This window comes from Nyctereutes procyonoides, unplaced genomic scaffold (assembly GCF_905146905.1).
Source record: "Nyctereutes procyonoides isolate TBG_1078 unplaced genomic scaffold, NYPRO_anot_genome, whole genome shotgun sequence".
NCBI lineage: Eukaryota > Metazoa > Chordata > Mammalia > Carnivora > Canidae > Nyctereutes > Nyctereutes procyonoides.
This window is the reverse complement of record NW_026575133.1, coordinates 32,690,168-32,704,476: the sequence shown is the minus strand read 5'-3', so window position 1 is coordinate 32,704,476 and position 14,309 is coordinate 32,690,168. Positions and strand designations below refer to the sequence as shown.

Below are 14,309 nucleotides of genomic sequence, written 5' to 3'. Positions count from 1 at the left end.
GCCGGTCTGTGTGCCCTGAGGAGCGCGGTGGGGGCCGGGCCGGGGCTCCCCCAGAGGTCACGCAAACTGCAGGGCACCTGTCTAAGCTGGACCCCATGGTTCTCTTCGGGAGTTTTCTGGGTCGTAGGTTTGACAAAATGCCATCCGCTTCTGAGTGGATTTCGGCAGCTGTGACGTGTGACTTAGGGCCACAGCTTTCCAAGTAATCCCCACTTCTCATGTGGGGCTCACCCGGAGCTCGGGGGGCCGGGCCTCCCCTGGGTGCTGGAAGACCGGCTGGGGAGGGGGCTCATCCCATGGCCGTGGGCCTGTCACCCTCCACGCGGGGCCCATGTCCCGGGCCCTGAGGGCGTGGGGACCTGGGCTGGGGCGTCAGGAGCAGGCTGGCCTCCCCCTCCCCCACCGTGGCGTGGGCACCCCTTCCCCCAGTGACTCAGGCACCCCTCCCCCACCCCGTGGCGCAGGCACCGTGTCACCAGTAACAACCGGGTGACTCAGGCTCTATTTTTACGCTCCCAGGGCTCACCCCCTCTCTTGCTCTCCCGGCCGGGGGCGCCGGCTGGTGGAAGGGCTGCGTTCTCAGCCCGAATCTCACGGGGACTCACGGGTCCCCTACGACCTTGCTGTCGGGTGCGCTCCTCTGCCCACGGAGGGCGAGCGCTGAGTTCAAATCAGCAGACCGTTGTTTTATTTTTAGGGGAAAAGTTCAAATATTACCTGACCTGGGCTCTGGATTCTGGGGCGTCTGCACAAGCGCCACCTGTTGGCTTCTCGCCGCCTTGTCCTGAGCGAGGCCAGCGTCGGGCTCTGGGAGTGACCTGGCCCGTCTCCCCGTGTCACGGTGGCCAGAGGGTCGGGTGGGGTCGGGCTGCGGGGAGATGAGGGCAGTGTGCCTGCCTGCGTGTCGCCGGCACTCCCGGAGGAGAGCTCCTGGCTTCTCCCGGCGATGGTCCGGCTCCCGGTAAAGCCGTGAGAACCTCGGAGAATGTGCAAGAGCCCCCCGCGAGTTCTGTCCGGTGCTGGGGTTCCCGCCTGGGCGAGTGGGGAAAATCCCTCCAGGACCCCCGCAGGTGGGGCCCGGGCACCCGCAGCCCTGGGAAGGACCCAGCCAGCTCCTGCACCTCCCTGGCCCCTCGGCGTCAAGATGACCTATTTTTGTAGCCGGCTGTGCCGTGATTGCCGGCTCCGTGGAATAAAAGCCTTCCTTGAAGAAGAAATATTCTTAGTCCTTTGTGTTTTAAATATTCATCCGTCCCAGGGAGGCCTGTGCCCGAGTTTCCCTGCGCCGCAGGAGGGCCCTGGGGACAGGGTCGGGGTGGCCCAGCCCAGAGCGGCGCCTCCCGGGCACGGCTCCCTCCCTCCAGCGACGCTCCGCTTCCCGCTTCCGACCACAGGACCCTGGGGCCACGTTACCTTTCCTTCTCCTGGTGACCTGGCGGTGTCTCCCGGGGGAAGTGGGCTGATGGTGTCCCTCGGCCACGGAAACCCCGTGCAGGGCCGCCGCGGCCTGGCGTAGGTCAACCAGCATCCTCCCCACGGAGCTGGGCCCCACCCGTGTCAGCAGGCCCCCGGGACCCACGCCCTGGGTGAGGACCAGCCTGACCCCCTGCCCCTCCCGCCTGCTGGCCCCACCTTGTTGCTGTCGGCTGAGGAGTGGGGATTGGGGGGCAGGGGTGGAACTTTACCCAGAAGTGGGGCCGAATTCTGTGCAGCAGCTGGGGATTTGGGAGGAAAGTGCAGGCGGCTACGGCTACACGAAGTCCATGGGTCGTCAGGACGCCAGCCTGGGTCCCCGTGGCCGTGCCCTGGGCACTGTGCTCATGGACCTCCCTCCCCCCCGCCCCCCGCCGTGAAGCCTCCCTGTGGCTGGCTCAGAACCCAGTCTGCGGTCGTGCCCCCCCAGCCCCAGGGTCTCAGAACCACAGTGGGGTGCACATGCAGCGGGTACATGCCCTCCCTCCCCTCCCCGGGAAGCAGGCCCAGGAAAGGCCACAGGGCCAGCCAGCGGACGAGGCCGCAGCTCCCCACTTCCGTGCCCGGCAGACCTCCGAGTGTCCCTTTCCCTCGGACCCTCCGTCCGCGACAACCTGGCTTCTCAGGGTGTGAACGTGGGGTGAGGGACACGGTGCGCGTGTCCTGTGCTTCTGACCCGTTGTCCGGTCCACCCTCCGTTGCCATCCCTCCCTGCCCCGCAGAGACCTGCAGTCCGGGATCTGTGCCTTTCTCTAAAATCGGTGCTTGCCTTTGCTGGGTCCCTGTGCTCTCCGGGGTGCCCCTGCTGGGCGTCTGTGGGGAGCGGGGAGGATGCCTGGCCCCCTCTTCCCCTCTGAGGGGCTCCACACGCTGAGCCGCACATGCTGTGCTCAGGTGAGACGCTGCAGCCAAGTTCCGCTCCCGGTGGGTGGGAACAGCCATCTGGGGACCCTCGCCTGACAAGTGCCCGGGCACGTGTCCCAGAAACTAGAGCCAGGGTCTAGTTGAACCTGAAGAGAAAGAGAAAGAACAAGAGCTGTAGGCCATGTAGCAGTCCTGTCATGGGGGGGATGGGCTCTGACCTGGGGGCGCACAGACTCGGGGGGGGGGGTGCAGACCTGGGGGGCACAGAGACCTGAAGGGTCGCAGATGTGGAGGGGCACAGAACTGGGGGGCTCTGACCTAAGGGCACAGACCTGGGGAGGCACAGACCTGGAGGGGTGCAGACCTGGGGGCACAGACCTGGAGGACATACACACCTAGGGGGTTGCAGACGTGGAGGAGCACAGAACTGGGGGGCTCTGACCTAGGGGCACAGACCTGGGGGGCTCAGGCCTGGGGGACTCTGACGTGGGGGCACACTGACCTGGAGGGGCACAGACCTAGGGGAACGGACCTGGGGGGGCATACGGACCTGAGGGGTCACAGATGTGGAGGGGTGCAGACCTGGGGGGCGCAGGCCTGGGGGACTCTGATGTGGGGCACAGGTGGGGCCAGCTGGGGCCAGAGAGTCCGCTGGGGGAGCTGCGCCCTGGGGGGGCAGGGGTGGAAAGCCAGGCTGGGCTGGGCTGCCTGGGGCCGAGACGCCCGAGGGCAGGGAACCAGTGCAGTAGACGTTATACATCAGGTTCAGAGCCCTGAGGAACGCTTCCAAGCTGCTGTCACTTGCAGATGACCCCCTGCCCCGGGGGGCACCATGTGTGCAGGGCGAGTGTGCAGGGTGGGGAGCATCTCTCTTGAGCCCGTGACAGTTAGCAAAGCTGCGAGTTCCAAGGACCCCGGTCTCTGGGAGGGGCTTATGTCTGGAGAAAATCAAGAGAAATCAGGACCGGGGTGGTTTCACACAGGCCTGGGGACACCCTTTGGAAAGTCCCTATTACCCCGGGTGGTGGCAGGCTCCCCTTTAGCTCATGCTGTGAACCCCCAGGAGATTCAGCAGGAGGCTGGGGGGCCCGTTGCCCAGGATCCCTGTTTGCAGGGCAGCTCAGGGGAGCGGTGGCTGGGTTCCTGAGGCTGAAGAGGGCTGCTCTGGGCGCCACTTGCCCTGTTCATGCCCCATGAACAGGGGGCACGGTGGCCCCACAATGACCCCAGGGAGAGGGACGTGTGGCCCCCAGGCCCCAGCTCTCTGCCTGGGCGCAGGCCCTCCCTGCTTACACACGAGCCTGAGTTGAGCCTCCAGCCGGGCCCCGGGCCCACTTCCAGGGCACAGAGCGTGGCTGGAGGGCTGCGGGGGGGGGGGGGGGGGCTCCCTGCAGTGGTGGGGGCGGTCCCTGGGCGGCTACTCCAGCTGGGGGCTTGTGGAGGGGCCAGGGTCTTGCTGCCACCTCACCTGACGTCCCTCTCTTTTTTCCGCAGTGAACTTTGACCACTTCCAGATCCTTCGGGCCATCGGAAAGGGCAGCTTTGGCAAGGTAAGGTGGAGCCAGGAGGGTGGCCGTGGCGGGAGCGTCCCTGCGGCCCCCAGCTCCGGGGAGGCCAGCCCCACCTGTGCTTGGGGGGCTGGCGATGGGGTTCACAGTAGGCCGTCAGCCTGCTCGGGAGCCCTAGGGTCTTCAGTCCAGGTCTCTGGGTGTCCCTAACTCAGCTGGGAGCCTCGGGTGCAGATGGCACAGCTGCTGGGCTTTGCGGGACCACGACCCCGACGCCCACCCACTGGAGACACTGGTGCCCGCTCAAGTCCTCAGAGGGAAGTGTCTCACGGCGGGAAGGGGGTGGCAGCGGACATTCAGTGTGCGGGGTCGCTGTGACACTCGGAGCCCAGAGGGCAGGCTGCCCCTGGTGCATGTGGGTGGCAGGGCCGCGTGCGTCCTCATCCCGGCACCGCGCTGCTCCAGACCGTCCCGCTCCTGTCTCTCCTGTCCACATCTAACTTCCTGATTGCTGCCTTGTAGTGTCTAGAGACTGGGGGTAATTATAACTCAAAGAGGCTTAACGAGCACTCTGAGGAGGTTAAAATTAGCTCCGGGGCACTGCCTTGAGGGGTCGGCTGGAGATGGATCACTTCTGAGTGGAGAGTTTCTCCTGAGCAGAGAAGAGGGGCGGGGGTGGCTTTGCTCCCGCTCCCTACAGCTGTCAGGATGCCTGGATGCTGGGACACTGTGCCTCAGCTCCCCTGAGGCTTGGGGACATTCTAAACCGGAGCAATTAGCGCCTTTGCAAGAACTCCTTCAAGCACCCTTTTGTTAAGGAGAGAATTGTTAACATCTGCATTGCGCTGCCCTCTGCCCTCCCTGCCTGTCCCGGCTGAGGGTGAATTCTGTCCCTAGAGCCACAGAGGGTGTGGGCAAGGTCTGGGGCAGAGAGGGTGGGGCTTAGGGTTCGGTCAGGCACTGGAGGGCACCAGCCCTGCCCGGGCTTCAGGAGGAGTGGCTTGGATGGGCAGCCAAGGATGCCACCCAGACAATCGGAAACAGGCGGAGGAGCAGTGCTGGGGCTGAGCTGGGGCAGACACTTCACTGTCCCCTGCCTCCTCCCCATCCCCACCGTCCCCCTCTTGCTCCTCACGCCCTGCTGGGCAGCACAGCCACCCCCCGCCCCCGCCCCTCTTCTCTGCAGAACTCCAGGGTTCTGGCTCCTCTGACCAGTTCTTTAAAAAGCCAGCTGGCCACAGGGGCCCGGAAGCAGAGCTCCGCACAGCGGTGGGGTGACCGTCAGGTCCTGCTGGGACTTTATCCTCGGATGCAGGCTGCCTTGTAACTGCTCCCTAAGGAGGCCCCTAATTAGGCCTGCGGGGCCTCCGGGCTGCAGTTGCGGGCCTGCGCTGGACGGGTGTCTGGAATGTGGAGACGCCAAGGGCCTGCCGCAGACCTGGGCTCTGGTCCTTCGGGCTGTCCTCGGTGGCTAGGGCAGGGACCCCTCGGGGACAAGGAGGATCTGGAAGCTTGGCAGGACTGCAGAGCCCGCTCCCATGCGTGGGGCCGAGCCCAGAGGTGCCTCTGCCGACGGCCTCGCTGCAGGAGCGGTGCGGCCCAGGGGAAGGCTGGCTTTGGAAGAATGACCCTGAGGCCACGCTCGGTCAGGTGGCCGGGTGCAGCCGGAGCCCACCGACGCCCCCACCTCCCGAGGGGCCGAGTGTCCCGTGTGCCAGCGCCGGCTGTTGACCAAGTGGCCGCTCACCCCAGGGGCAGCAGCGCCTGGAAGCGGTTTCTGGTCCTTGGGCATGAAGGCTGCTTACTGGCTGTTTTTTTTTCTTTCCCAATTTTTTTTTTTTTATTGTGATGCAAGTACCCAAGCCCTCGTGATCACCTGTCGGTGCGCAGCTCGCGGCCCAGGACGTCCCGCAGCTGCTGGGGGAGCGGGGGGGGGGGGGGAGAGGAGGAGGGAGGGGAGGGGAGGGGAGGGGGCGGGGGCGGCCCGGGATCCCGGGGCCTGCGTCACCAGCCCGGGCGGCCCCGCCCCCGCCCGCGCGCCGCCCTCTGATTGGCTGGGGGCGCCCGCGGGCTCCCGCCCCCCACCAATCACGCGGGGGGCCGCACTCTGATTGGTCCGGGCGGGTCACGTAGTCGGGGCGGGGCGGGGCGGGGCTCACCGCGGCTGCGGAGGTTCTCCCGGGTCCGCGCCCCTCTGCGGAGGCTCGGCCGGCGCCCTCCTCCTCCGCCCTCCTGCGGGGCGCGGCAGGGCGCGACCCGGCTTCCCCGCTGTGCCCTCCGGCGGGCGCCGTGAGAGGAGGGGCCGGGCACTCCGCCCAACGCGGGGGGAGCTGCGGGACCCCGGGCCTCCTCCCCGCCCCCGGCCGCCCCCCCCTCCCCGCCCCCCCACCTCCTCCCTGCCTCCCTGCTCTCCTCTCCCCGCCCCCCCACCTCCTCTCTGCCCCCGGACCTCCTCCCTGCCCGGCTGCGGCTGCCCCCTCTCCCCATCCCCTTCCTGTTCCCAGCTGCTCCCTCCCTGTCCCCAGGCACCCTCTCCCTGTCCCCAAGGGCCCCCTCCCTGCCCCCTCCCTGTCCCCGGCCTCAGCTCCTTGCGCCCTTGTAGGACCAGGAGCCTCCCCACTAGCGCGGTCACCGCCAGAACAGAGCAGGGAGGGAGAGGGGAGAGGACTCCTTTAGCAGCTGGAACTGCGCCCTGCGTGGGCAAGCCCGCTGCGGGGGGGGGGGGGGCACCCGCCTCCAGCCACCCCGGCCACCCGAGTCCTGCCCCCGCGCCCCCCACGCCCTTCCAAGCTGCTGGCTGTCCTCATGTTTATTTTTTCACTTGAACTTTCGACGAATGTTGTCAAGACCAGAATAAACTCACGAAGTTTGGGGTAGGAATCACACTTAAAGATTAAGAGAAACTTGACATCTTACCCAACGAGGGACCTAGTACTATTTCACTCGAATATTATATTTTCATATTACTCCTTGACGTTGTGTGTGTACTGTCTATCGTCGTTATAGTTACTACTCGCTAAACCGTCGTGCGCATTAGCAGCTTGTTATTGTCAATAGCAGATTTTATTCTCTGGCTTTCCGAATCATTAGGAACTGTGACGTCTGTCACCTTCGCACCCCTGTGCCCCCCACCCCCCAGCCCCTGCTGACCCCTGTCTGTGTTCCCACGGCCACTGTGGCCCATGCGGCGCAAGGACCTGCGTATCACTGGCTGTGGCCCATGAGCCCGGCCCGGCAGGGGCCAGTGCTGCGGAGGGTGGGGATCGATCCGGCTTTGCCGACCTGAATGTCCTTCCTGCTGGAAGATCCGGGCCCCAGGGGATGCTGTCCACGGGGCAGAGGCGGGGTCTCCCCTGGGGACTGGGGTCTGCAGAGCCTCCCTAGGTGGGCACTGGCTCAGGCTGCCAGAGTGTCAGGAAGCGAAGGTTGAGGCAGTAGAAGGTCACAGCCCTGGAGGAAGCAAAGGCCTGAGCCTTGGGGCCGCGGTGTCCCCCTGTGGGTCCAGAGTCCCCTGACCCACGTGCATTTTCAGAGACGTGAGTGGCTTTTGCACAGGGGGCGCGATTTGGTGATAGAGTGGGACCGTCCTGACCCTGGTCCTCCACCTCAGCTCCTCTTGGCCTCAGTGGCCCCATGTGACACTGGGTGGGTCTCTGCTCGTCACTGGCCAGGCCTCCCGCCACTGCCTGCATGCCCTGCCCCCCAGGGCACCCTCTTCGCCTCTGCACCTACGGAAAGGCGCCGCTGGAGCTCCCGCGGAGGCTTCTGGGCGTGCCTGCTGCTGCCGACTTGCAGGTGGGCAGGCGTGTTCCCCTTCCGTCCACTAGCCGGCCCGGACCCATCAGGAGGCCGTGGGGTCCGAGTCAGGGCGCTGCTGTGAAATCCGGCAGGGATGGGGCCTCCTACGCAGCTGTGTGGCCTGGGGACTCCCCTTCCCCCAGGTCCAGCTCTCGGGGGCTTATCTGTGGAGACGAGAGAGCACCGGCCAGCCGCCGGGGATGAAGCGCCCGGACCAGCCTGTCTTGCTTTTCTCCAGTTCATGGGGAAAGGACCAGGGTGATGGAGTAGGAGTACAGCGCGCCTTGCCAGAGACCCCGACAGCCTTGAGCACTCGTGACCCCACTGCGACCAGCGGATCCTCGTGGACCCCGGAGACGAGGCGGGAGTGACGAGGTGGGGGCCAGTGCGGGAAGTGCGGGCCTGGGGCTGGGGGCCGTGCGTCTTCCCTGGTGGGCTCCGTGTGCGGGGACGCCCAGCGACGGCCGCGGCCACACCTCAGGACGTAAGTGACCAGCCGCCCGCAGCTGCGCCAGAGCCGGTGCACGGCCCCCTCCCCTGAGACGCCCGAGCACCGGATCTGACTCTGGATCTAGAAATCCGGGTCCATGAGCTCTGTTCCCATCGCGTGCTCAGGTGTGACCTGACCACGCCGCCCGCCTTGGGGAACCTCGGGAAGCACTGCTGAAGGCAGCCTAGCAGCGGCACGAGGACTCCGCGTGTCCAGCAGTGTCTGTGGGAGCCGACGGCCTGGCACCGGCCACCCTTGGGCAGGGCCACTTGTCCCCGCCTGTGCCCAAGCCCACAGGGCTCCACCCTCAGAGCCACACAGGTGACACCAGGACCCGCGGCGGTGAAGAGCCTCATCCCATCCCAGAGAAGCCGGTGCTCGAGTCTGCCCACTCACACTTGCACGCTCACAGGCACACTCGCACACACAATGGCCCAAATCAGCAAAACCCCAAACGAGACCAAGCAAAGTAGAAAATCATCCAAGCTGATGATAGAAGAAGTTGAAATCATGGATAGCCCAATGAACAGAAGAGATTTTTTTTTTTAAATTAAAACTGTGCCGTTAAAATATCACAAGGTACCGTACGGTCTGTCTGTCCCACCGCCGGGCGCCCCCAGGACGGGGCAGGGCTGCATCACAGGCTCACAGGCGCCCAGCGGGGGCGGGGACCCGAGTGTCCCGCACGGACGGACAGACAGACAGAGGAACACGGCGGGTCCGGCCACTCAGCACAGCATCTCACAGCAGGGAGAGGAGGTGCGGACGTGCCCCGAGGGCCCTGAGGACTCAAGGACCCTGAACGCAGCCTCCGTCTGGCCCGGGGTCCCGGGTGTGCTTGTGCTCCAGCCCTGAGCACCCGACACGGGGGGACCCCCGGCGTCAGCCTCCCTTGGGGAAGCCGGCAGCTCAAGCTCTTGCCTGGCCCCGCACCCTGGGCTCCCTGCGCTGCTGCCCCGCCCCCCGCCGGCTCACGTTCACGTTTTGATTGCACGAGCGACCTTGCGCGCAGCTCCTCCTTGGGCCGCCCTGATGGGAGGCATTTGGCCACAGAGCCAGCAGTCACATGGGGGCCTCTACCCAGCTGACCCGTGTCCATCCCCCGTCACAGAAGGGGCCCTGCTGGGCGGGGGCGGTGGGGGCTCCTACAGCGAAGGTTGGAGGGCACAAGACGCTGGCCGGAGAGCCAGAGGGGCACATGCATGCCGCAGCAGAGGTCAGCTTCTGGCTACAAGGCGCTGGACGGCAGCAGCCAGGGCAGGGCTGAGGGCACAGAGCCCCCCCGACCCACCAAGGGGAGCCCACTGGGGGAGGGGTCTGCCCTAGACGCCGCCAGGCCAGGGGCCGAAGCAAGATGGGACCTACAGGTGCCGGGCGCTCTCCCGCCAGTTGCCGTCTCCTGCGGATGTGCAGGCCCAAGGACGTCCAGGGTGACGGCCTCCCTGAGCAGCTGCTGGCAGACGGCTCATCACCAGCTCCGAAGTGGCCCGGGGCGCTGCGTGACCTCGCTGGGTTGGTCGCTGGGCCCCGGGCTCTGCTTCTGTGCCTCTAGATAGCCGTCTCCCTAGGGAGTGATTCCCGAGGAGCACGCCCGCACCCACTGGCTCATTCTTGCCCCTGGACGGCTCCTGAGTGGTCAGTTTCTGGGCAGGGGCACGGGGCGGAGGCCAGAGAGGCGCCCCTGGCTCCAGGGCGTTGGGAGGACGGCTGAGGGGGGGCCCGCAGCCCCCACGAGTGTCCTGGCCGAGAAGGAGGGTTCCTCTGCGCGGCCAGCGGCGGCCTTCAGGGCTGGGGACAGGGGTGCTGCCCCGGGAGCCCCGAGGGTCCATCTCCAGCCAGGGCATCTGCCGCCTGACAGGTCTTAGCCCGCCCTCAGCCCCCAGGATCCCCCCTCCAGGCACCCCAAGTGCCAGCGCTGAGCTGGGCCCTCAGGGGTCCCCGGGGGCTGCAGGGCTGCTGCAGGACCCCAGGCTCCACACTTGGGGGGGCAGCCTCGCATCTTCTTTCACTTTCAGTGTCGGGAAACTTCAGGCATAAACACCCGTTCCCAGTGGTTGGCCACTGTGTCTCTGCCGCTGCCCACGCGGGGGGGCTCACCTGCACCCCCAAGGTGCCCGCAGTACTTGCGAACATTTCTGAGTGTGCTCCCACAGCGCCGGTACCCCCCCCGGGGTCGTGGGCGCGGGTGGTTCATGCAGCAGGTACCTGGTGGGACACACACATGCCCACGGGCTCACAGATGTCTGGTGGTTGTGACGGTGACGATTTACACGGGGGCTCAGAAGGGAGTCCGTCGGGCCCCTGCCCCTTCTCCCCGCGCGTCCGTTCTCCACTGACCGTCCAGGTCGTGATGTGCTGGTCACGGACGGGCCCCACCTGCCCTGCCCTCGTGCGAGCCGGCCGTGGTGTAGACCTGCGGGGTGGACGGGGTTCCACGAGCCGCGGCCATGGTCCCCGTTGGAGTCGGGCGGCCGGTGAGGACGCTGCTCCCCTGATGTGCCGCGAGGCTCACGTGCCAAATATTTTTTACGTGTAGCATCTTGGTTATCGATCTTTGCCCTTGTCGCCAGAGGTGTCATGTCACAGGACTATCATCCGGCCTCGGGTCGCGGAGGCCCCCGTCGCGTTGTCTGTGATCACATCGGCGTGTCAGCTCTCAGGTTAGAACTCGTGCGCCCGCAGTCTGTCCTGGCTTGTCACTGTCGTCGGTGGATCCAGTTATACCTTTTTTTGTCAAGCCGTTCAGTGATCCCAACATCGCCTGTTAAAAAGTGCATCTTCCCACGAATTTGAGATGCGGCCCTTAGGGTACATCCTCGCCTGCTGGGCCTGTTCCTGGATTTTCTCCTCGTTTCCCGTGGCCTGCCGTCTGTCCTGCCCCAGGACCACGTTCCCCGAGGAGGCTCCCGTGCCCGACGGGCAAACTCACTCCTTGCTCTCCTGCTGAGGGACTTTTGCTGCCCGCTGGTGCTTGAGCGTCTTCCCAAATGACCGACTCGTCGGCTCCAGGAAGAGGCAGACACAACACAGCAAAGAACCAGAACCACAGTGAACCGCGCCGGTGGTGTTCCCGCTGCGCTGATAACCGCGTGGGGCTGGTCGGGGCCTGGCGCCGCCCACACGCGTGCTCGCTCGCTCCCCGGGGCTGACGCTTACCCGACTCTGTCAAATCCAGAGGAGAAGCGCGTCGTCTGGCAGCCGAGGCGGCGTCGTGTCTCGTTGCGGTTCTGGCCCGGACCCCGGGCTCCGATGCTGGCCGGGATGGGGGCTTCGGGGCCGCCGCTCTCTCATCCCGCCTCCTCGTCCGCAGTCCTCCTCCGTGAGGTGGGGCCGTGGCGGACCTGCCCCGGGGTCGCTGGAGGGATGGGATGAGCCAATGGATGTGAACCCCACCCGACCCCGGTGCCCCGGTGCGCAGGGCCTGCTTGATGGCCTGTGGCGGGCGGGGGGGGGGGTGCTTGTGCACACGTCACCCCGCGGTTGGCTCGCTGAGCATCCTGGGGCCCTGGTCCTTCTGCCTGGAAGGAGGCTCCTCTGGGTGGCACTGGGACCCTCCTGCTTCAAACGTCTACTAAAATACTCATGGCCGTGAGCCAGTCCTGCTCACGCGCTGGCGGGGCATCTGGCAGACAAATCCCTGAAACCCGGGGCCAAGGGGCTGCTGGAAGAGCGGCCGGGGCCGGGCAGCGGGGCAAATGGTGAGCGGGACGAGGGGTGGGGCTGAGGGACGTCGGTCCCCGGAGCCCGGGGCGCACAGGTCCGCTGCCTCCACCTCCCGCACGCCCGCTGCATGGACCAGCTGCCCGGCCTGGGAGACAGCGCCCCCAGCTCCCCGGGGCCCTGGAGGGCGGCCCCACCGCAGCCGGATAGCGAGGGAAGGCGGTGCCGTGGCCCCTGATCTCCCCTCCCTCCGAGGGCCCCGCCTGCCCTCCCAGGCTCCAGACCTTCCCAGGGGGCCCAGGAGGCACTTGCCTCATAGCGCTGGTGGCTTTAAGTACCTGCTGTCAGGCATTTGCTTTCTGGGGAACAGAAATTACTTGGGAAGGATCAGAGCTTGGGGTGAATCACTAAATCTGCCAAACACGCCCACGGCGTCGATTCCAAATGGCAGCCACCACGCGTCACCCAGCACCGCTCCTGGGCCGCCCCTGGGTGCCCCCTCCCGCCCGCGGAACCCCAGCCGCCCTGGCGCCGGGTCACAGACCTCGTTCCTGTCCCTGCTTCACCTCGAGATTGGGGGAAGCGGCTCAGGAAGCCCATAGCAGGGCGCTGGGGGAACCGGCGGGTGGACAGCCTGCTTCCAGCCTGGGGGTGCCGAGTCCTAAGAGGCTGAAGCACTTCTACTCCCCCGTGTATATGCTGCCGCCTAAGCAGGGCTGGGGAGGCTGGGAGGGAGCCGGGGGGCTGTGGGAGCTGGGGGCGCTGAGAGGCTGGGGGGCTGATGGGGCTGGTGGGGCTGGTGGGCTGGGGGGAGCTGGGGGACTATAGGAGCTGGGGGGCTGTAGGAGCTGGGGGGGCTGTAGGAGCTGGGGGGGCTGATGGGGTTGATGGGGCTGGCGGGGCTGAGGGGAGCTGGGGGTTCTGGGAGGACTGGGGCACTGGCTGGCTATGGGAGCTGGGGGACTAGGGGGACTGTGGGGGGTGGGGAACCTGAGGGGCCTGGGGGACTGGGGGGAGCTGGCAGGGCTGGCAGGGGCTGTGGGGGCTGTGGAGGCCTGGGGGACTAGGGGACTGGGGGAGCTGGGGGTTCTGGGAGGACTGAGGGGGCTGGGGGTGCTGGTGGGGCTGGGGGGCCGATGGGGCTGGAGGGGCTGTGGGTGCTGGGGGTGCTGGTGGGGCTGGGGGTTCTGGGGGCACTGGGGGTTCTGGGGGAGCCAGGGGGCTCGGGTGGCTGGTGGCCGTCCGCAGCCGCAGACCTCACGCCCCCGAGCTCTCTGGTCAGGGGCCGAAGCGGAGCCTTTCCACCTGCCGGGGCCTCCAGCCCTTCTGTGCCCCCCACTGCCTCCGCAGGAATCCTGGCGCCCCGCAGCCCTCGGGCCTCCCAGAGTGGCGTGGTCAGGCGGCCTGGGTTAGGGGACGAGGGGAGCGGGAGTCTGGGCTCTCCGAGGAGGGGCGGCGGGCGGCGGGCGGCGGGCGGCCGTGGCAGGGGCGGGCAGGCCGGGGCTGTGCGCAGCCTGCTTCGCTGGAGCCCTCACCCGGGATCTCAGATCAGATGCGGCCCCTTGAGGCACAGACGCCGGGTCGGGAACTCGTCTCGGGCTGGGCATCAGGACCTTCATGTCGGGGTGGACCCCTGTCTTGCCAGGGGCGCACGGTCTCCTGTGATTCCGGGCCCGCCGAGAAGGGGCCTTCCCTCGTCTGCAGGGCCCGGAGCCCCGAGCGCGGGCACCAGGCTGGCACGTCCTTGGGCCGCACGGGCTCCCTGCTCAGCAGCCGTCCAAGGCACACGGGGTGTCTTACGTCCGGGAACCCAAACGGCGGAGAGCCAGCAGTGCTCCCAGCCCAAGGTGGCAGGAGTGGGTCTTACCCACGAGGTCACCCAGTGCCACGTGATCGAAGCCGTCGGCTTCTCCCTCAGTGTTGGAAGGTCTGGTCTGGCTCTGCGATGCGATTTCAGCGACCCAGACACCTCTCCAGGTCCCCGCGGAAGCGCTCCCCTGCCTGTGGGTGGCCGAGGATGAGCTCACTTGTCCCCTGGCTCCGAAGACATTTCAGGGAAGCGTGGGAGGGCGACAGTCGCCGGCTCCGGCTCCCAGGGGCGAAGACAGAAACAGCTAAAGAGCCGGTGAGAGTTTATTGCAAAAATGACGCAGCCGACAAGGAAATTTGGTTATTTCTGCAGCACGTGGCATTTTATGACCATCGTCGGCATGACCCCTGATTCTACGGACACTAAGGATGTTGACGCTTCTGGCCATTTTACACGATTTCTGAAACACGCGTGTCAGTAGCCTGTGTGCGGACCGTACCGGCGCAGCGTAAAGAAGATTTAGCAAACTTGTGACTTCACCGTTTCCCCTGAAACGTCACGTGTCAGAGAAGCCTGATTAGTTTGACGTCTGTGTTTTTAGAATGAGAAATGACAAATCTCCCCCCCCCGCCCCCACCCCAGGACCCTCTGAAAACCCCAGAGTTCGTTTGAGGTCAAAAAGACTCTATTAGATTTGACTTGGGGA

General features: G+C 66.3%; 1 protein-coding gene across 1 annotated transcript in view; it reads left to right on the top strand.

The window, feature by feature from the left end:
- STK32C (serine/threonine kinase 32C) overlaps positions 1-14,309 on the top strand; it is a 65,220-nt gene that overhangs the window by 35,678 nt on the left and 15,233 nt on the right. The window contains exon 2 of the mRNA XM_055346304.1: positions 3,832-3,887. Coding sequence (XP_055202279.1) covers positions 3,832-3,887 — 56 coding nt within the window. The remainder of the gene's footprint in view (positions 1-3,831; positions 3,888-14,309) is intronic.